Genomic DNA, 23,861 nt, shown 5'->3' on the forward strand with positions numbered 1-23,861 from the left:
AAGACATAGTATTTGGAATGTTCATTTAAAGATGGAGTTACTACAAATAAAATGATATCTTTGGATGGTGAACCGATTGTAAAAAGCAATAGTTTTAAGTACCTGGGATCGGTATTACAGAGTAATGGAGAAATAGATGGAGATGCATGCACTAGAATTAGGGCTGGATGGATGAAGTGGAAGGAAGCGAGTGGTGTGTTGTGTGACAGAAAAGTTCCAATGAAGCTGAAAGGAAAATTCTATACAATAGCCATAAGACCGGCTATGATGTACGGAACTGAATGTTGGGCAGAGAACAAGAAAAAGGAACAACGAATGCGTGTGGCGGAGATGAGAATGCTTAGATGGATGAGTGGAGTGACAAGAAAGGATAAAATTAAAAATGAGTATATTAGGGGAAGTCTAGGTGTGGCACCAATTGATGCCAAAATGAGAGAGCATCGGTTGAGATGGTTTGGTCATGTTCAACGTCGAGACGTTAATCATCCAATACGAAGAGTAGCTGAAGTGCAGATTCCTGGAAGGAGTAGGAGAGCGACCAAAGAAGACGTGGGGGAAACGATTAGGCAGGACATGTTGGTAAAGGGGATTAATATTGATATGACCCACGATAGAATTGTGTGGAGAAATGCAATTATAGAAGCCGACCCCGCATAGGGATAAGGCAAAGAGAATGATGATGATGAGTTAAGAAAAATAGGTAATTTTGAATACATTTTTAAAATCGATGTATTTAAATAGTGATAAAGAAGAATAACTCCTTAACATTCTTTTTTTTTAACTTACCACGTGTGGAGGTTTCAACATTCTGATAAATTCACTAGTTTGTTGGTAATCCGTATGAGCCGAAAATGATATATAATCTACAGACATCTTAAGGGGTAGCTTTTGTCCAAGCATCGTAGTTATTTCTTCTGGTTCGGACAATATAGTTTTCGCTAAAGTTCCTTCTACACAATAACCTACAAATATTTAGATATTAATATATTTATCTGCCAAATAGAAGTTTATTAATTGAATAATAATGAAATTTTTTCCCTTTATTGAGAATTAAATATAAATAAAAGAGACAACTTCATCATTATGAACAAAATACTAGAAAGATTTCACACTGTACGTACATTTTTAATTTTATAAATATGTATCTTTCTATGAAATTATTTTGTTAAGAATACTTAGTAATACCTTCATCTGTACTTAGTTGTAATAAAACCTTCTCAAAAAATACCGCTTGGGTGCTATTCTACAATTCTCGTCAGAACTACCATTGTTTTGCTTAAAGTTGGCTGTGATTTCTGTTTGCAAATATAATAACTAGTATTTCAAAGAAGTGCCGAAAATATGCCGTTACGGACCACCTTAACAGATCTGTCTAATGCGGTCACACAGAGACGAATTAACACCATTTCGCCTCTGTAAATATTTCTCCATAAAAAGGGATATCTTCTCGATCTAATTCATTTTTCGCTGAGCAGCATGTAGTGAGAGTTCAACTTGTGTCTTCAAAACCCTTTTCAAGGGTAAGATATTTTTGACAGCAACTCATTCAAATTTTGGTGCAAATCATGTTCTTATGTTCCAATAATGTTGACCTTCAATGTAAAATGTGAATGTGAAACTGACATTTCATGTCTGCTTTCCGATTACGTGACGATCCGATAAGCCGCGAAGAGTTTATTTCGAATTTGGTATTCATTTTTTATCTGCCACTGACTTTACGGTCTTACATTTTGATACAGTCATGTATTTTGTTTTTTTTTGCACATACATTCACGTTACAATATTGTTGCTGTGCGATTAAAGAGAAAATATTTAATACATTACCTGCTATTATGACTCCGTTTTTGGAATCCGTACACCAATTCTCGAATAATTCTCTTGATAGGCCACTTTGCATCATACCAGGAGAAGCCATAATAACACATGGTCCGATATCTTCAAAATGGTCAATTCCCTGTAAACAAAATTTTTTGATTATTTAAGATCCTCATCCGAGTTGAGGTTAATGTGATACAAATCATGTAACTATATTTAGTTCAATTAGTCCAGAAAGCCACTGCGCATCCGCTAGGAAAAATATTCTGATTCGGATTTTTTGCACAATCTTACTCAAAAAGGATCCCTATTAACAAATTTGCATGTTGCCAGGACCAAAAGTTGGTCAAAAAATTTTTAAACGTTTTTTTTTTGTTCTTTTTTCCTAAAATTATTTTTTTTGTATGGAACAATTTTTTTTTAGATTTTTTGGATCATTCCAAACAGAAAAGGTCTTTAGTGACTTTTCTCTAAAGTTGATAGTTTTTGACATATAAGCGATTAAAAATTGAAAAATTTCGAAATCGGCCATTTTTAACCCTCAAAAACTATGTGAAAAACTGAAAATTTGAATGTTGCCAAGGTAGGTAGATATTCTTTAAACATCGATTGATGAAATCCCGAAGAGTTTTTTGCAATGTAATATTCAAAACTCCTTTGTTTTTTAATTGCTAATCAAGCGTGCGCGACACTATTTTCCACCGTTGCATGTGTATACAGTATGGTGCAAATGAAAGGAATAAATTCGTTATTTCGTAAACCGGCGACTTTAAGGAAAAATCCCGAAACAGGTCGACTTTTATTTTTAAGTTATGATATTGTGGCATATATGGTATACTAGAGACGTCATCCATCTGGGCGTGATGACGTAATCGATGATTTTTTTAAATGAGAATAGGGGTCGTGTGCTAGCTCATTTGAAAGGTTCTTCAAATGAGCTAGCTGACGTCATCCATCTTCATCCAGATGGATGACGTCACTAGTATACTATATATGCCACAATATCATAACTTAAAAATAAAAATCGACCTGTTTCGGGATTTTTCCTTAAAGTCGCCGGTTTACGAAATAACAAATTTATTCCTTTCATTTGCACCATACTGTATAAGTACACATGCAACGGTGGAAAATAGTGTCGCGCACGCTTGATTAGCAATTAAAAAACAAAGGAGTTTTGAATATTGTATTGCAAAAAACTCTTTGGGATTTCATCAATCGATGTTTAAAGAATATCTACCTACCTTGGCAACATTCAAATTTGTAGTTTTTCACATAGTTTTTGAGGGTTAAAAATGGCCGATTTCGCAATTTTTCAATTTTTAATCGCTTATATGTCAAAAACTATCAACTTTAGAGAAAAGTCACTACAGACTTTTTCTGTTTGGAATGATCCAAAAAACCTAAAAAAAAATTGTTCCATGCAAAAAAAATTATTTTAAGAAAAAAAAACAAAAAAAAAACGTTTAAAAAATTTTTGACTAACTTTTGGTCCTGGCAACATGCAAATTTGTTAAAAGTTGAGTAAGATTGTGCAAAAAATCCGAATCAGAATATTTTCCTAGCGGATGCGCAGTGTCTTTCTGGACTAAATAGCATATTATTCAACGAGCATGTAATGATGGCTATTACTCACGATGATGAAGTTTGCGACACGAGCCGAAGGCGAGTGTCTTAATTCATCAGAGTGAGTAATAGCCATTACATGCAAGTACAATACTATACTTTTTCTACGACCTTTATTTTTATACAGTGTGTCCACGGTTGGGGTGCCTAAGAGGAAAAACTTTTTTATTTTCAATTTTAGCGAAAAATGTCATTCTTGATAAAAAGTTTTGCTTGTTCTAAAACCCCATAAAACGAAATAAAATTCACGTTTTTCAAATCCTGCTTAATTTTGTAGCCAATTTTATGTAAATCCCTATAAATTTTTGCACTAAGTTCGAAATCGTAACAATAATCTAGTGTTGCCAAGCCACAATGTAGCTTAGTAACTGTCAACTCCGATAAATAATTTGCGAATTGTCATTTTTTTTCGACATTGTTAAGCGTTCATTAAAGAATTTATCTTGTATTAAATTTCATTATTAAAATTATTGGATTAATAATTATTTAATAAATAAATAATTTGATGATTCAAGGAGAACGACAAAGTCTGGCTTCATAATTCAGAGAAGCGAAAGGGTTGTTCTTCCACGTTATTATTGTTACAATTTCGAACTTAGTTCAAAAATTTATAGGGTTTTACATAAAATTGGCTATAAAATTAAGCAGGATTTGAAAAACTTGAATTTTATTTCATTTTATGGGGTTTTAGAAAAAGCAAAACTTTTTATCAAGAATGACATTTTTCGCTAAAATTGAAAATCAAAAAGTTTTTCCTCTTGGGCACCCCATCCGTGGACACACTGTATAATTCATTAATTTTATATAATTATCAACTACTGTCGATTACAATAAAATCTATAAAGACAAATGTAGTTCCTTAATAGTACGCGGCTGAATAATTGGTTGCCTACTATTAGGAGGCGTATTCGTTATGTGCAAGGTCTAAAGAGATACATATTAGTCGGAGGTATATAAACTGCAAATAAAATGGCTTAAACTTGTTTATTTAATACAATTATTAATATAATTTATATCAATAATTAACTTCGAAAACTTTTTAATGGATTTTTAACTGTAACAATGGGTCAGTATCTGGGTAAATTTTCTAAGTAAATTTTTCTCTTGCAAGGAGAGATAATCTTTTGGCTTAAATCTGGAATAATAAAATTCTATACCCCTAGATCCGCCACTGTATATTTCCATATGAAATTAATTATCTAAAAAGTTTTTACACCTAGTATATATTTAAATTGCTTTGGTAATTAATGATTACATTATTTTAAAAATATGTGGAGTCAATTAACTCATTACAAGTTGAAGGTCAAGTGAATATTGTGAAAACTGATAAACATTCTTAGTTTGACTGGAAATGTGTTAAAACAAGAATTAAGATATCAAAAGTGGCTGGACATTGAGAAAATTGGTATATCCTTCCTTCCTAATGTAAGTAATATTTTAGTAATTGTAACAAGGTAATAAAATATACACTAAAGTTTAATCTACATCTAATTATTGGAGGTTATGTTGTCGCAGTTTGTAAATTAGCGATAATAAAGTAATGTTTCTTGTTAAGGAAAACGAAATTTTTAAATAATCATTATGGGATATTTTCGACATTTACCTACAGCTTTTAATTTTGTTTAATTTCATTATTAATATTATTATCTGTGTTCTAATCGATAGTGACTAACATTCCGAGAAACGGAACTTTCACTTCAATTCGAAACGCTTCAATTTTTTTAATAATTTGAATTACTTTAAGACCAAAGTTATTTTTATAATTTTTCGTAAAATGCTTAATTGAAGCGTAAAATGCAAATAAACAATTAAAAATGCCTTTGTAAAGTTTGGATAAATTTTGTAAACTGTAATATTGTAGCATAATATTCTTTCGATTAAAATTAGATTCAGCATGTGGATGCAGTGCCGGTTTAACAGTTTGTCGCCCGTTGCTGATACGTATGCCACGCCCAGGCTCAAAAATATTTCTTAACTTTATTTCAATTCAACAAAATATATTTTGAATAAAAGTTTATTAAAATAAGGAAAACAATTACAACTTTTTTTGGTTTCAAACTTAAATGAATACTAACAATATACAAGAAAATAATTAAGGGCGAACTTCAAAAAGTAAAATAAAAATGTACAGTATTTCTCATGATCATCTTTCAGTGCGTCACAGTTTTTCGATTTCTTTCTAACGCATTAAATTGTATGTGACAGAAAAAAAGGCACATCGGTGATTACATTTCGTCGGTGACATTTTTATAACATTTATTCTAGTTATTCTAGTTGTCGATAGATGGCGCCATAATAAAAAATAATTTTTTTTTAAATTAGATAATAATATTACAAATATAATCTGTATAATTTATAAGACTATACAAATCAAAGAAAATACCATTTTATAAATGCAAGAAACACTTTTGATTTGTTTTTATTCCAAATTGAAAATAAAATGTGACAACTGTCAGATTTAACTAAAATGTCATGTTAGAATAAATGTCATAAATGTGTATTATCACCGACTTACCCTTTTTCCTATCATTTGTTACGCACTGAAAAATGATCATGAGAAATACTGTACCTAATAACATTCAAACAGGTAACATGAGGTAAATCAAATACCTTTACTATTGAAAAGCTTGTTTTCTTGCTTTTACTGAAGCGAAGTTTTCGATGATATCATTTATATTTAATTCAGTTAGCAGGTCCTCGTTAAGGGATAAAACTGATAAGGAGTTCAAATTTTCTTGGGAAATTGCATTTCTTAAGTAGGTCTTTACCCTTTTTTGTGTCGTAAGAGAGCGTTCGCCACTTGCATTTGCGACCATTATGGAGAAAAAAATATTAACGTTTGGGAATGAAGATATTAACTAGTTTATTTTCGTATAAAACATGTACAAATTCTAGGAGTGTATATTTTTAATTGGGGAAGAGACGCTAACACATGCTTTAAATGAACACATTCTTGGAGAAAATACTCGTCCAAATCCTCCATGTATTTTTGTTGTAATTCGGTTGCCGATCTAAAAATATCTTCATCTTCCGTAATTTTTAGTTTAAACAAAAATTCAAATGCTCTTGAACAAGATTTATAACTCTCACATCGGCCAATAATCTCCGACTTAAGATTGTCTGTTATAAAAACATCACATTGTATTCGCACTTTTTCTTTTTGGCTTAAACTTGCCTACTCTTTTGCCTAATTCTTTTCTCCTAATTGCAATTTTTTTTGATAATTAATCCTCTTCTCAGCATACTTTTCGTTCCCTGTTAACAACATTCCTAAGGCATCGGAGTGATCAAAGCGACCACGTATGAAATCAAAGTAATCTGTTAAAGATGATACCAGATGAGCGGTTAGGCTTAAATCCATATTTTCCTTTTGTACTGCTTTATTCACCTTAAAACGTCAATCCAGAATGATAAAATTATTCTGTTTTCCAACAAATCAAGTTTTTCCGATAGAGAAGCTGCTTCAACTCTTACTACATTTTTCTCATTTATATCCGTTGACATTTCAATCAAACCGTAATTGCTTTTTAACGCTTTTACGGCATCAAAACTAGAAGACCAACGGGTTGTATTCACTCTTTTAGGTAACAATGTCTGCTCCGACTCAGGCGAATCCTTTATTGCACGGGACAATAACTCCCACATGGTGTGTAGACACGGAGAAAAAATTGTAGATAGCTTGTACGAACATAAAAAAGATGTTGTTTCCAAACAACAATCTGCTGCATTTTGGACAACCAAATTTAAAGAGTGGGCAGCATACAGCACAAAGAGAGCTAAATCATTGTAATTTTTAATACGTGCTTTCAAACCAGAATACTTGCCACTCATATTACTGGCATTGTCGTAAGACTGGTCTCTACAGTTCTTAATATCTAATTTCAAAGACTCTAACATTCCAATAACTGTTTCCTCAAGTTCTTGTGAGCTATGCCCAGTATTTTTACAAAATCCCACGAATCTTTCCACGGGATTCCCTTTATTGTTACAATATCTCAAAATCACTGTAAGTTGGTCATGTTGTGTTATGTCAGGTGTTAAATCTACACTTCTTTCTTTCTTTTTTTCTTTAAGCCGTCCTCTTGTACCTTACGGTGTCGAGGTAACGAATCTACACTTATAAAATAGTATTTGTTTGCCTTAATTTGCCTAACAATTTCATCAATGACTCGATTGGACAAAATATTCAGTAATTCCATATATCTTTTGGTAGATATGACGTTTTGCCCTTACCTAAATTGGCTCGTTTATTAATATGATCATTTAAAAATGGATCATATTCTGACAATAGTTCCAGTAGTGGAACAATCATGTGGATTTGTATGCAAATTTTATTTTACCATAACCATATAATTTCGAAACAGCACGCGCTTCCCGCGTACCGCCCAGGAACCTTCAACCGCCCCCCGAAAAGACCCCTGGTTAAACGGGCGCTGTGTGGATGAGAAAGAAACAATGTGTTTCGAACGTTAAGTTCAGAAGTTCGTCGTGGATATTCCGAAACGCAACGGTATATCAATTTGTTTATGGATATTTTAAACTAACTTTTGCAATATAAAATCAAAATGGAATTGAGCATTTTGAAACTTTTACTTGACTTAGCCTTCATCTCATGTTTTGCTAATTTCGATGTACAACCTATTGAAAAATGGCCTTGAAAAACGCTAAAATGGAGTTTTTCGGCATTTTAACTGTTTATTTGCATGTTACACTTAAAGTAAGCATTTTACGAAAAACTCACAGGAATACCTTTTGTCTTAAAATAACCCAAATTACCGAAAAATTGCCATGGAAAATTTTCGGTAAACTTTTGAACAGCATATTGGCACCATAATCTATCAAATAAAACAAATTTCAGCTTGTGGGTATGAAATCGACTTTTTTTCGACAAAAGCCTCTTTTTATATTACCGTAATTTTTTCGTATATTTTATTCTTATCTTCTACTTTTCATTGCAGATGGGCGACCAGACAACGCAAGATAGATCATGGAAGGATAAAGGTATAGACATGCTTGAAAAAAATAGAGGCTTGGTCGTCCTATTTTTCTGTTTGCCAGCCAGCTTTATTTTCGATCTGCTGCTTAATCTACGTAAGCAGATATACCGCTATCTGTTCAGTGGTGACCAAGACCACGACCAACGTGTAAGAAGAGTACAACAACAGGTGCAGCAATGGAACAAACTACCCAAGCAAGATAGAAAATTACTATGTACCTCGAGACCAAACTGGCAGAGCTTATCGCTAACTTTCTTCAGGAAGGACCTGTGTCATCAAGTCAACGTAGATCTTTACGATGTATTAGAATTAGACGAGAAAAATTTGACGGTTAAGGTGGAACCGATGATGAGTGTAGGCGAGATTACTAAATATCTCGTACCAAAAGGGTACACCCTAGCTGTAACTTTGGAAATAGCAGATGCAACTGTTGGTGGACTTGCCATGGGCACAGGAATGACAACCCACTCTCACAAAGTTGGTTTATACCATGAAAATATCGTCTCTTATGATGTAGTGTTAGGAGATGGTAGTCTAGTAACAGCTTCTAGTGAAGAACATGAAGATCTGTATAAATGCCTTCCTTGGTCACACGGAAGCTTAGGGTTCCTAGTAGCTCTTACTCTTAAGATTGTTAAAATCAAACCCTATATAAAAATGAGTTACATTCCCGTAAAGGGAGAGGATAATTACTGTGATATGATTAGACTGGTATCTGGTGATAACGGAGCTGATTACCCCGTTGCAGATTATGTAGAAGCTACTATATTTAGTCGCAATGAAGCTGTTATAATGACAGGAGATTACTCCGATTATGACCCCAATTTGCCAATTAATACAGTTACGAGTTGGTACAAACCATGGTTTTACAAATACGTAGAGTCTTTTCTCAAAAAAGGAAAGCACACCGAACTGATCCCTCTTAGAGAGTATTTGTTACGTCACAACAGAGCAATATTTTGGGTGGTAGAATCTATGATACCTTTCGGAAATAATCCTCTGTTCAGGTTGTTATTTGGTTGGCTTTTGCCGCCTAAACCAGCTTTCTTGAAATTTACAACGACACCGGGGATAAGAAATTTCACGTTTATGAAGCAAGTATTCCAAGATATTGTTCTACCCATTAGAAAATTAGAGGATCAGATAGCCATTTCTGAAAAACTGTTCGATACTTACCCGCTTTTAGTATATCCATGCAAGGTATACGATCACGGTCCAAAATCTGGCCAACTGAAACAACCTAGGAAGCAAGATCTTGTAGAAGGAACAGATTACGCAATATACAATGATCTCGGTATCTACGGTGTTCCTGGTTTTGTAAAACGTAAAGAAAAATACAATCCCGTGAAAACCATGAGAGAAATGGAAAAATTCACGCGAGACGTTGGAGGATTTTCTTTCCTCTACGCCGACATTTTTATGAATAGAGAAGAGTTTGAAGAAATGTTTGATTTAAGTTTGTACGAAGTGGTTAGAAAGAAATATCATGCTGAAGACGCTTTTCCGCATTTGTATGATAAAGTGAAGCCTGAGATTGATGTTTTTGAAATAGGTAGGCAGTGCGAACTGAATTAGTTTTTATTATACAGCGTAGCGAGAAAGTATGTAAACACGGTAATTTCTCGGAAACAGCTAGAACGATAAGTGTTTAAGGATATTCTAATGCGACCGATATTATAGTGGTAATTACATTGTTGTCAAATTTTCTGTTTTTCTGGAAACCTAATGAACTTTCTTATTTTAAATGGAACACCCTTTATATTTTTTACGCTTTGAAGTACTTAAGAAATACTGATTATTTTTCATATTATATTCCCTATACCTAAATTCCATAATTTCGGAGTTATTGCTAGATTTATTAAAAAAAAAATAAACAAATTATAAAAATAAATTTTTTCCGCCCGGTAGATATTATTTTAGTTTCTTTGGATCAGTAGGAACAAAACAGGTCTGTTGTAATTTTGCTCTAAAGTTAATCATTTCCGAGTTATAAACAATTTAAAACTAAAAAAATCGAAGAAATGACGATTTTCAAGGTTCAAAAACACAAGTAAAAAAATAATTTTTAGAATAACGAAGTACCTAAATTCAAGCTCAAACCTTCTATCAGCTCTCTATAACAATGTTTGGCATGTTTTAATTTAAAACATTGTTTTTTTTATTGTTAATGAATCGCATGTGAGAGGACGGGCATTACAAACTAAAACACAATGTTTTAAAAGGAAATAAGACAAATCATTTACCGGTAGCTGATACAATAAGCTTTGAACTTGAATTTAGGTACTTCCGTAGTTTCAAAAATAATATTTTTTACTTGTGTTTTTGAACCTAGAAAATCGTCACTTTTTGATTTTTTTCAGTTTTAAATTGTTTATAACTCGGAAATTATTAACTTTAGAGGAAAATTACAACAGACCATTTTTATTCCTGCTGATCCAAAGAACCTAAAATAATATCTATGTGGGCCGAAAAAATTGATTTTTATAATTTGTATAATTTTTTTTTAATAAATGTAGCAATATCTCCGAAATTATGGCATTTAGGTATAGGGAATATAACATGAAAAATAATCAGTATTTCTTAAAGACTTTAAAGCGTAAAAAATATACAGGGTGTTTCATTTAAAATAAGGAAGTTCATTCGATTTCCAGACAAACGGAAAATTTGACAACAATGTAATTACCACTGTGATATCGGCCGCAATAGAATACCCTTAACCACCAAAAACTATAAAAATCGTTCCAGCGGTTTCCGAGAAATTACCGTGTTTCCATACTTTCTCGCTATCCTGTATGTGAATTTTCAGCTATGAACACATTTTCAAGTACAAATTAAAGTTCACGTTGTACACACGTTTGGTAATTTATTGTTAATGTTGTTATTAGCATATTTATCAACAATTAGTAGTCTTCATTTGTTTACTGGATTACGCAAGTTGGTGTTTATTATACAACTCATTATTTTTGTACTGTAATATATTTTATTAAAATAAATGTTTTCCTTAAAATTATCCTTCCTTGTTATTATAACACACAAATGTGTAACGCAAAAAGAACGAGGACGCGTTGCTCAGAATCGGAAGAGATGTGGGGTTGGTTCTTTGGATCTTGAAATTGAAGGAAAAGAAAAAAATATAAGATGGTAGCTGCTAGAGCTAGGCCAGAAAGAAAACAAAGAAAACAGATTAAAAACAATTTGCCAAAAAGGATGCCACTTTGTGTTTTCTTGTGAGGGAGGTTTGAAATGTATGAAATAACTATATATGTCGCAACTACTTTCTAAAATCTGAAAATTGATTTGCGAGCAGTATCTTCTTTTTCTTGTAGTGCTTATCTGTTTCAAATATTGGCGACCGTCATAACAATCCGTACTTTGCACACTTCTTCTTCTTTTACGGCACTACAGTCCAAAATGGGCCTTTGCCTCCACCCTTGTTTGTCTGTGGCTGCTCTTCTCCATACACGGACTCCTAAAAGGGCATGTGCGTCGCTGTTTACTGTGTCTTCCCAGCGCTTTCATGGCTTTCCAACCGGTCTCTTTCCCTGCATTCTAGCGTTCAGTGTTCTTTTTGGTAGCCTATCCTCTCCCATTCTTATTACATGTCCGGCCCATTGCAATCGTTGTATTCTAATGAAGTCTGACAGGGGTGTTTCGTTATAAAGTTGATAAAGCTCGTTGTTGTATCGACTTCTGAAGATTCCGTTTTTCCCTCACAGGTCCTAGTATTCTCCTCAGTACTTTCCTTTCGAAGGTGTTGAGTTTGTTTTTAGATGTTTCTTCCAGGGCCCATGCTTCACTGCCATAGCATGCTAGTGGTCGAATTAAGGTTTTATAGATTCTCATCTTTGTATTTCGGTGGACACTTTTAGACCGAAATATATGGAAGAGGGCAAAATAAGCCCTCAATGATATTGAAACACAATAAAAATTATTCGACAAATAACTATTCATAGATTTATTTGTTGTTGGTGAAACCGGCCCTTAGCCTGAATAAAATGAGTACCTTTTGTAAAACCAGGGGTAATAATAGGCGGTTGAAGCGTAGCACCGGCCCTTAAATACCTTATGTATTAAATAGTGTGTTGTTACTGCCTTCTGGTTCTAATTAATTAAAAAGACTAAACACGTCTTACTATACATTATATTTTATTCACTGGTATCCAATATCTAAACAATAACATTAATGATTTATAGCGCCTCGCCTTACTACATACTAACTTCTAATAATTATTTGTATATCTATATCCATACTGATTGTTCAGCGTGTTTTTATACCTATCTGAACCATAACAAATATAGTTCAAGTTCACTCGTAATAAACATGTGATACAAACTATAAGCTATTGTTTTTATGTATGTTCAATACCCTAAAGGTTAATAACATCATATTTAAATTATGATTTATACAGAGGGTTCATAATATACCACATCTCCGCCGTTTTTAAAAAAGAAAGTCCTAAGAAGAGAAGAAGAATATCTGACGGTATATTCCTCTTTCCCTTTTACAAAATGTTTATGGTTACCTAATACTATTTTCAAAAATTAAATTTCCTAACTATCCTAACTAACTGTAACATGGTACATTTCAGAGTTTTTTTTTAATCCTAAAAATTGTTTATTATTATCACTAATTCACTTTCTGTTCCGTCTTGCTTTTTAGTCTTTTCTCCATTCACAAAACAGTGTCCACATAAAAACAGTGACTAAACCTATCGGGATTTTTAATATAGTCTTTTAGTGCCTATATGCATCTCCTATAAGCAGGGGAATAATCTAATCTACCTAACTAAAAATCTCGTATCTAACTAAAAGTCCTAAGCTAAGCTAATATTACTCGAATAAGTAAAAAAAATGTATCCTTTACTCTATTAATAATTCCTATTTCAGTCTTCTTTTGATTTATTTATATATGTCTTACTAACTTTAAAATAATGTACCTATAATAAAAATGTAATCTCTCTAAAAAACTTCTAATGTGTCTCTAAAAACTTCTAATAACTCTCTTGTCTCTCCTATAATAAAGATTTAATCTATGTTGCTGAATGTCTAAAAATTTCACTTTCTGTGTTCCTTTGCTTACTATCTACTAACACTTATTGTAAGATATTGTCTATCCTTAATTCAAACACTTCCATTTTCCGCGAAAATGCAACCTGAATTCATTATATACATTTAAAAATAAGTTATTTATAGTTTACGTTACTTTAGAGAAAAAAAATTTACAGCTTTAATTCTTAGACATAATTCAATGATTAGCTACTTATTTGATATTATTCTTAATTTTGCTTCTTTTCTTGCAATTTTTATGTGTCTTCTTTCATTTTTCCCACATATTTTAATAAAAAAATTATCTTTTTTTCTCTTCTTCTTCTTGTCTGGTACTACAACTATATTTCTTCATTTTCTCCACATAATAACACTTCTACAGTGTACATAATTCATCTTCATATACATCTTTCATATAACAATCATATATCATTTATCTCATATATCATTTCATATAACATCATAAGCATCACTTCATATACTAGCTCCGATACCTTCGTTTTACCTTAATAAAAGAGGTTTCACTCGGATGTCTTAGTTCTCCGCCAATATTAACCCGAATTTTCGCCCTGATCTGTACGCACCATTTAGGTGGTATAGTTAACTCAAAACACGAAATAGGTATTTTATGCGGTTCAAATTCTTCTAAAAATATCACAACCTCAATCCCTTGCTTTGAGGCCGTTGTTTATTCACGAATAATCATGAATAAAATAGGTACCCTTCAAAACACAGAGTGGGTCTCTAATAAGCTTTCAAGCTTCTATAAATCACTTAGTACCTTCCTAATTTGACAAGAGCAGTGAGTTTCTTATTGTCTCAAATTTCCTCATAATATTCAACTTATAATATTGTTAGTTCTTCTTCTTATCTATATAGTTCTTCTTCAAATTCCTTATCTCGACTCATCATGTCGGTTCGTTAAAAATATATCTCTTACTTATAGCAATGTTTGTCTTAAAGTTCTTATATCAACGCATGTCATCACTAATCATTATTCATTAAAAAAAATCATTTATATATCATTTATCACTCAAAAAATATTAATTCAGGTTCATATCATACAAAATTTAACACAAAATCGATGAAAATAAATATCAATAATAAAAACAAAATGGCTAATAAAAATTCAATAATAGTATACATATTCGATACAAATTCAATTCAAAATTCAAAAATAGCGTATGCAAAAGTCAGATAAAAATATTCAAAATCAGTTCAAATATCAAAATTCGATATTCCATAAAATATTTAAAAATAACCGTACTAGAAAATCGAAATCGGATAGAGATTTTTCAAATAAATTCAATAACAATTCAAAATTCAATAAAAATTCAAGAATAGCATATATAATAAACTTTGATAAAAATATTCAATTCAAAAATCACTTCATATTTCAAAATTTATAGATATTCTTAAAAAAAATCGATACTTCATAAATTATTCACAAATCAGCAATGATAAATATTCAATGTTCAATAATAATATAAAACGAGGGAAGCATTTTTAATAAAGATAGACATTCTTACTTACATTTTATTTCCACTTTGTCTTTTCACTGGGTTCGGTTCCTGTATTCTTCCTGGGTCCTGGTCAGTTTTCGCCGTCTTCGTTTCCAAGCTGGTGCCGCCATCTCTGCTCCTTTCAGAAGACCTCCTCTAGTCTGCAGGATCAGCCATGTATTAAATAGTGTGTTGTTACTGCCTTCTGGTTCTAATTAATTAAAAAGACTAAACACGTCTTACTATACATTATATTTTATTCACTGGTATCCAATATCTAAACAATAACATTAATGATTCATAGCGCCTCGCCTTACTACATACTAACTTCTAATAATTATTTGTATATCTATATCCATACTGATTGTTCAGCGTGTTTTTATACCTATCTGAACCATAACAAATATAGTTCAAGTTCACTCGTAATAAACATGTGATACAAACTATAAGCTATTGTTTTTATGTATGTTCAATACCCTAAAGGTTAATAACATCATATTTAAATTATGATTTATACAGAGGGTTCATAATATACCACACTTATTTGTATACCGTAGGTCCTAGAAATAACACACTACCCTGCTATAATCCCAAAGCCGCGTCAGCGGTATAAAACGTAAGACTATTATTATTATGTATAGAAAATTTCTTGCAAAATCAAATGCAAAATATTATTCAGCAGTCAACTTAGAGTATGCTGTATAAAAAAAAACATCACTTACCTTCAAATTCGAAATATGTTTAAACACAAATGGATTATTGATGGCAATCTGGCGCTTTATTCTATCATTCATGGCGTTTATATACGTTTGATATACAGCCATACACTTTTTAGCCAAAGAAGAAGCATAATATATAGGAATATCGTGAAGTTCTGGGTGCTGACTCCAATATTCATCTAAAATTAAAAAATATATTAACAAAACTGCAAAAAAAAACCGTTTTCATCATGTTTCCAAAAATATTGATATTTAATACTTTTCAGTGATTTGGGAAAAAAACCAAAAAGGTTGGAAGATATTCGTAACCTGGATATATCTAACAAATCTATCAACGCCACAAAAATGATATTGCAGGGTCAAAAGCTGCAATAACAGTAAGTTTTATAAATTAAGGCTCATAAATTGTGACACATGGATTTTTCAACCCTAAAACCAAGCAGCAATCCATGCAATATTTTCATGAAAACATTTTTTTCTCATATTCAGTGTGTCCAACTTCACAAAAATGTTCAACGTTTTCTTCGATGTAGTTCACAAAAAGAAACACGAAATATTTGGTCAAAAACTAGATCATAATCATGGAGAAGCCATCCTCCTCGACAGATTTAGCACCCTGCAACTTCTACCTGTTCCTAAAAATCAAATTCAGTTTGAAAGGAACTCGTCACGAGTCATTGGAGAACGTAAAACCAAAAATTAACGCAGCTACTTAACATCCCGTCAGAAGATGACCTGCAACACTGCTTCCAACAGTGGAAAAGATTGCTAAATAAAGATGTTATACCAAGAGTCTCGGAAGTTAATTGCCAGACTTCGTAATATCTGTCTCTGATGAATGTTTAAAAGGGAATATTGCGAATTTTAAAACTGTTAAAATGAATGAACGAAGTTCGAATAGTAAAATCGCGAAGCAAGTATGAATTATTTTACCAGCGGTTGGAAACATATTGAATAACGTGAATATTGGTCTAATCACATCCATTATACTCTGCACAATCTACCAAGAGACCAAAAACCATGTGTTACCTTTTGTGAAAATAGAAGAAAGTGATTAGATTAGGATCTAAATTTTTCTTCAAACATTTTATTTACAGACAAAAAATTGTACTAAATTTTGGGCAGAATTATAATAACTGCAAGGTCAATAAAAATCTAAATTATGATATTCAAAATAGCTGACCTAATATTAGCAACAATTCTTGTGCTCTTCCCAACGCGAATACCGGAATCAAGCACCTTCCTCCCCTATTGACAATATCATGCACCAATGTGGTAAAGCGTGTTTCACGATCTTCTCTCTTCTCATGAATATGTGTTCCATATGTAGATTCCTACAAATAAATGCCCTATTTGAATGAATTTTATGATTAAATTATTAAAATGCTTACTGTTATTAATACATCGGGGTGTATAGTTGGAATTTCTGCAGCCATCAAATGTCTATCTTCTTGCCTTGAAAAATCTCCAGTATACAGGATCTAAAAATAGATAAAATGTAAGCATGTAAATCTACCACAATAGATTATTTCACGTTAAGAATAAAACGTTGCAGAGACAGGGCTACATGTTTCTTATGGACGATAGAAGCGCGCCGATGCCACGCCTTCTGATTACAATGAATCACATATCGACAGTCCAGTAGCAACACGTATCTTAGAGGTTTGGCAACACTGATCTGCATAAGCTAAATGTTTCTTTCTTAACGTGAAATAAAGTATAGGAACAGTATATATTGAAATACCAGACGAGTAACTTTTTAAAAGGCTATTAGATATATTCATGTGGGGGTATTTAAATAAAGAGTTTTGATACATCACAAAGAGACCAAATAGAAACGATAAAAAAATGAGAGAACTAGGTGAAGAATAGTCTCTCAATTTCAAATTCAAATTCAAAACATATTTTATTAAAAAAATTGTAAACAACACACTTATAGCAAATTGCCACAATTGAATAATAAGTGTCTAATATACATACAAAATTACAATTACAACTACTATGAGTTAAAATTTAAAACTGTGTGATTTAAAAACTCATACACAGAATATGGTTCTAAATCCAATAAAATGCTTTTTATTTCAGTTCTAAATATATTAAAATTCTGTTGCAATTTAATTCTAACAGGTAATTTGTTAAAATTTTTTATACACGAATATGTAGGTCCTCTCTCTGTTGCGACTAGCCTATGTATAGGAAAATTGAGCCCTACATACCTAGTGGGTATGCTGTGTTTTGGCTCAGAATGTGTAAACCTATCCCTATTCTTGAACAGGAACAGTAAACACTCGTATATATACAGCCTTGCCACCGTTAATAATCCTAACTCCTTAAATTTTCCCCTACAGGTCCTTCGACCTTTTATCTTGAGCATTGTTCTTCTCTTCTGAGCAATGAATACTCTATCAACATCAGTTCCCCCGCCCCGGAAAATAATACCGTATCTGAGCACTGAGTAGATGTTTGCAAAATAAACTGTCTTAAGGTGTTGTAAATTCAAATACTTAGACATTACTCGTAATGAATAACATGCCGTGTTGATTCTTTTGCGAACAACACACAGATGCTCTGACCAATTCAGATGTTGATCTATGTAAATACCCGAGAATTTTGTATTTGTTGATAATACAACAGTCTGATCATCCAACTCAATCTCCTCTGGAATTATCTCATTATTTTGCTTTGTGTGAAAACAAACACAGTTAGTCTTCTCGGTATTTAAAACCAATTTATTTTTTAAGAACCAATTCTGAGCTGTTTTTAAATGATCTAAAGAAATACTTAGAAGATCCACAAACGTTGATGCTAATGTTAATAAATTTGCATCATCTGCAAAATTTACAAGGTGAGACTCACTACTCAATATTTCGCTACCAAGATTGTTAATGTAGAAAACAAAAAGAAGTGGTCCCATGACACTGTCCTGAGCAATACCAAGTTGTAAATTCCCTTCTTCTGAAGAAAACTGTTGTCCTTCTCGAGTTATAATAACTTTTTTCGTCTTTCGGTGAGGTAATCTCTTATCCAGTCCCGAGCAGGGCCACGAATTCCATATCTTTCTAGTTTGTCTATCAAAATATGATGATATATGCTGTCAAACGCTTTTGATAAGTCCAGGAACATTCACAAGGAAATCTCCCCGTTCTCCCATCCATTCAAAATCTTATCCACGAATTCGTATGTAGCTGTTTCAACAGACCTTCCCTTAAGATACCCATGTTGTGACTCAGCAATTAGGTGGTCATTATTGAAAAACGTTATATAAGTCTTGGGCACATTGCTATTTGGAAAATTTTTGAAAATGTCGGTAGTAAACTGATGGGTCTATAATTTTCCAATTTGGTTTTATCTCCCTTTCTATGTAAAGGTTTCACTAGGGCTAACTTTAGTTGGTTAGGGAAAATACCATACTTAAAAGAGTTATTAATAATGTGGCACAATGGTTCTGCAATCTCTTCTGCACAATGTTTCAACAGATTCGCTGAGATCCCATCATAACCTGCACTTTTTTATTTTTTAGCTTTGATATGATATTAAGAATTTCAGAAATAGTTACTGGTATATGAAAAAAAAAATTGTTGTTATATGGAATACTGCAATTTATCTCCATGATGTATTATGTTGTTATTTATTACTTAATAGTATATGACTATATATTTGATTTGGTCATTTGTGATAAAATGATATCTGTAACAACAACTTGGCAACAATGTAGTAGTTTTAATACATTCACATTTCTGAAAACTTGGTATCTACAGTTTTGAAAAAAAGGCAAAAATCAACTAACTCTACTTCTACATATTTTATGTTAGTTCAAGTAAATATTTAGTCTGCAAAAAATTGTATTTAACCCTTTCGTTTTGCTCCGGTAATGCGAACATGCGTCAAAATATGACTACATATTTTATGTTAGTTCAAGTAAATATTTAGTCTGCAAAAAAATTGTATTTAACCCTTTCGTTTCGCTCCGGTAATGCGTACATGCGTCAAAATATGACTATATATTAGTGCGATTGAACACGTAATCATGTTTTGTGAGTACAGTAGAACCCATATTATCCGTGTGCGGATTATCCGGGCTGCGGATTATCCGTGCTATGATTTTCTATTACTTAAATTGCATTTTTGAGGTTTTATCAAAATAGCGTCACTGTAAATCACTCGACGGAAACTCTATACGCGGCGAGGGAGACCCATAATGAAAGATTTATTTTTTCTGTTGTCTTTTTATGGTAGGGCTATATGTATGGATATACATACATATGTATTACAATAAGAAATAAATGTTCGGATTATCCGTGCTTTTCAATTAACCGTGCCAACGTCCGGTCCCGAGGAGCACGGATAATCGGGGTTCTACTGTATTATATTCAAACGAAATTATTACTGCCGGCACAGGAACTGATGTTGAAATATTAAAGACGAGCTGAAAGGGTTAAATATTGTTGCCATATACCTTACTCACCTTTACACCTGCAATTTCAATCATAAACATAGCGGCCCCAAGAACATGCCCTGCATTATAAGCCCAAAATTTTACACCCAATATATCTTTTTCTTCATGAAAATTGATGGTTTCTATTTTATCCATACTGGCCTCTAAATCTGCTTCAGTGTATAACATTTGTTCAGTAGCAATATTACTAAAAAAACATTTGTTAAAGATTTTATAAATGAAATTTATAAGAAATTAAATACCTGACTTTGATATAATCAGATAATAACCATCTGTATATCGCTTTAGTGGCATGTGTCATGAAACAACGTCCCTTGAAACTAGTCTTTAGTAAAAACCATGGTAAGGCACCACTGTGATCTAAATGAAAGCTAAAACAGAATTTTTTGTAATAACATTACACTTTTCTTAAAATAATAATTATGTCATACTTATGCTCTTATTAAAATAAGCATTAAATGTTAAGCATGTTTAATGCCTGGTTGCACCAACACATCTTAAACTTAAAATATGCCTTAAGCTCAGCTTACGAAATATACGCGTTGTACCATTGAGTCTTAGATCAGTTTCCATCTTGCCACAATGGATTGCCAAGTGGATTGCATCTTAAACTCCGTCTCAGTTAAGACGTGCCTAGATAAGTATCAAAAATTATGGTGCAACGTAAGTGAGACTTAATGCGACTCTACCTATAAGCCGAGCTGGGCTAAGCTGGAGCTTAAGATTTGTTCGTGCAACCAGGCATAAATAATTTTTATATATTATTTTAAAAAGGTAACTTACTGAGAAATAAGAAGAAGATCTATCTCATCTGCCTCAATTAGATCTACGAAAGGTAAAGCATCCATTCCTGATAAACCTGGGTGAATTCCACAATCAAGCTGAAAAATGAAAATGTATTTTTAAATTGCTTTTATAGATATGAAACATTTTATATCAATTTAAGTAACCGGATAAATAAATTTTATGTTTATTTTGGTAAGTTCCATATAAAAAGGTTTTGTTTGTGTAGTCTCACAGGACAAATTTGTAACAAACTCTTTATTATTAATTGACAAACTCAAAATTTGGACAAATTTGGTTGGACTACCATTACAATGGCTGCACATTCCCCGAATGAAATGTCTTGAAAAGCATAAGATAAACGATTCACCATTGGGAGGGAGACAACTTGATTCAAGCTAACTCCCTTTGGATCACTAGCTCCTACATATGCAAATTTAAGAAAGTCGTCAACAAATGACTTTCACAAGACAATATAATTTTGGACTGTTTGCTAATGTTTCCTAATACATTTTATATTCCAAAAATAATATGCTTACCATAATTTTCTTTCCTTTGAACTCTATCATAATACATGATCTTCCTACTTCTTGACCAGCTCCCCTAAAGCAAAAGCACAACATCAGTGAATACATAAAAGAAATAGAAGTAAATAATAATTGATACATTTAGAAACAAAATTTCAAACAGGTTTATGATTCGATTAACACATTATTTTGCGATTGGGTCCATGGCGCCGTAAAAAAAATATGGTCTATAGTCTATAATACAGCTATGCCCCATGAATAATACTTATATACACAAGGCTCCCTGGACCTGACTACTGTGTAAATATTTCATACACAAAGCACTTAAGGTGTTCTTTTCTTCTTTTATTGCCTTTGGAAACTACGCCCATCTAGCCAGAGCAACACTTCTTAAAATCAACGCCTAACCAAACCTACCATACACCAAGACCATTACGAATCCAATCGAACAATCAAGGGTAGGGATTTTCTTCTTTTATTGCCTTTGGAAACTACGCCCATCTAGCCAGCAACACTTCTTAAAATCAACGCCTAACCAAACCTACCATACACCAAGACCATTACGAATCCAATCGAACAATCAAGGGTAGGGAAGGGAAAAAACTTTTTGCACCCAGGAGTTGTTCATTGTGACTAACCACAGACTAATTAGGGATAAGGGGTATTATTACCAGGGAGATAAGGCAAAGGTAGCAAAGCTAGACCTAATCTAAAGTTTCAATTTATATGACTTAACATAATCTAGATTAATCTAGAAGCTTAAGGTGTTAGTCGTCTAACTTCTGGAATGCTATTGTTGGGCATACCCAAGAAACTAGCTGCAGTAAAGCAAATGTGTGTAAATAACTCCTTTGCACAAGTTAAAATATGGAGAAAAACATAAAATGCTTTCTGCATAAATTTTGGATTGAGACAAGGATGTCTGTTGTCTCCATTATTGTTTAACCTGGTCTTAAAATATGTCATGCAAAACATTTATCAAAAAATCAAGCCAGACATAGCTGCTCAGGGAACAAAGATTGTACACACCTTTGCTGATTACATAAAAGCAATAGCACAATCAACATTAGAAAATAAGGATAGCTTCTCCAGTTTTGAAGAAACTGCATTAAATATATGTCTAAAAATAAACAAAGACAAAACAAAGTACATGGTCGTCAAAAAAGAATGACAGCAAATAAGTTTAAATGTTACTATAAATGATCATAACTTCGGGGTGGTTAAATAATTTAAATATCTAGGAGCAACTAACAATCACCAATGACAACAAAGTAGAACAAGAAGTTGAAACATGAATAATGGTGGGAAACGGAGCTTTCTTTGCAATGCAACATCTAATGAAGTTGAAACTTGTCTCAAGAGGTCACCATAATATGACCAGCAGCAGCTTATGGAAGTGAAACATGGATGCTGACAAAAAGGAATAAATAAATTGCTGGTGTGAGAACGTAAAATCCTTTGAGTGATATATGGCCCTTGCAGAGATAGAGTGACAATGACAAATGAATGGAGGTGCAGACAAAACCAGAAAGAGTTGCTCTTCAGAAAGGAAAGTCTTTAGTCAGATATCTAAAAGCCAATAAATTAAGATGAGCAGGACATTTGATAGGCAGTAACGACAATCGCCTTATAAACAATGTGTTTTGGGAAAGACCAGATATGAAAGGTCTGTAGGAGGAACTACAGACGGATGGAGAAAGTGGTGGAAAGATGCAGTCAGAGAGGATCTGGAGAAACTGGGAAATAGTGGCGTAGGACCGACAAACATGCAATGCAATAGTAAACACGGCAAAGACTCACTACTCACTAAGAGTTATAAGGCCATTGATGAAGATAATGATTTAGAAACAAGAAAAATCTTACAGTGGTCGTATAGTAAGCAAGTCGCTCTCCTCTGCCGGAACTTGTGAATCTGGTTTTCTTTTGTAGGACATGGTAATATTATTTAGTTATTACCAAAAAGTTTATTTACACAGATACTATTTTTCTAATAAATACACAACCGTTCACTCATAACATAACCTAAAAATAGTTTGCTCTTTTTTCCTTGTCTAAGGTTTACAAAATAACTATAACCACACTTGCACACTTTCCACAGAACACGAAAAAAATGTTTAGGAATTTAATTTTTCTACCGTTTCTACCATGAATTACCGGGGCACTTCAAAAGTACACAGTAAAATGGAATGAAGTTCTAAAATGAATTAATTAATAATTCCGTTTAGCTGCTGTTAATTTATAATACGATGATCTAACACAAAACCTAGAAGCGCAATTTCTTAATAAACTTGATTTCAAATAATAAAATTATTATAGTCTTTCTAGATATGCTGTATTTTTCTCTGTGTATATTTTTTATCCTCCGGGAAACGTGGCAAATTGCTTATAATCTA

The 23,861-nt window shown here is 32.6% G+C and overlaps 2 protein-coding genes across 2 annotated transcripts in view; one reads left to right on the forward strand and one right to left on the reverse strand.

The window, feature by feature from the left end:
• LOC114337072 (cleavage and polyadenylation specificity factor 73) overlaps positions 1-23,516 on the reverse strand; it is a 45,543-nt gene extending 22,027 nt beyond the window's left edge. Inside the window, exons 1-10 of the mRNA XM_050650878.1 lie at positions 23,332-23,516; positions 21,481-21,544; positions 20,942-21,039; positions 20,401-20,529; positions 20,168-20,345; positions 17,094-17,183; positions 16,886-17,036; positions 15,706-15,881; positions 1,825-1,954; positions 787-962 (exon numbers count right to left, since the gene is read on the reverse strand). Coding sequence (XP_050506835.1) covers positions 787-962; positions 1,825-1,954; positions 15,706-15,881; positions 16,886-17,036; positions 17,094-17,183; positions 20,168-20,345; positions 20,401-20,529; positions 20,942-21,039; positions 21,481-21,544; positions 23,332-23,402 — 1,263 coding nt within the window. The 5' untranslated portion in view covers positions 23,403-23,516. The remainder of the gene's footprint in view (positions 1-786; positions 963-1,824; positions 1,955-15,705; positions 15,882-16,885; positions 17,037-17,093; positions 17,184-20,167; positions 20,346-20,400; positions 20,530-20,941; positions 21,040-21,480; positions 21,545-23,331) is intronic.
• Positions 4,699-11,445, forward strand: LOC114337075 (delta(24)-sterol reductase-like). The gene is made up of 2 exons (XM_050650880.1): positions 4,699-4,863; positions 8,397-11,445. The coding sequence occupies exon 2, from the start codon at positions 8,397-8,399 to the stop codon at positions 10,008-10,010; it is 1,614 nt and encodes a 537-aa protein (XP_050506837.1). The 5' UTR covers positions 4,699-4,863; the 3' UTR covers positions 10,011-11,445.
• Positions 23,517-23,861: the final 345 nt, after the last annotated feature.

This window comes from Diabrotica virgifera, chromosome 5 (assembly GCF_917563875.1).
Source record: "Diabrotica virgifera virgifera chromosome 5, PGI_DIABVI_V3a".
In the NCBI taxonomy this organism is placed as follows: domain Eukaryota; kingdom Metazoa; phylum Arthropoda; class Insecta; order Coleoptera; family Chrysomelidae; genus Diabrotica; species Diabrotica virgifera.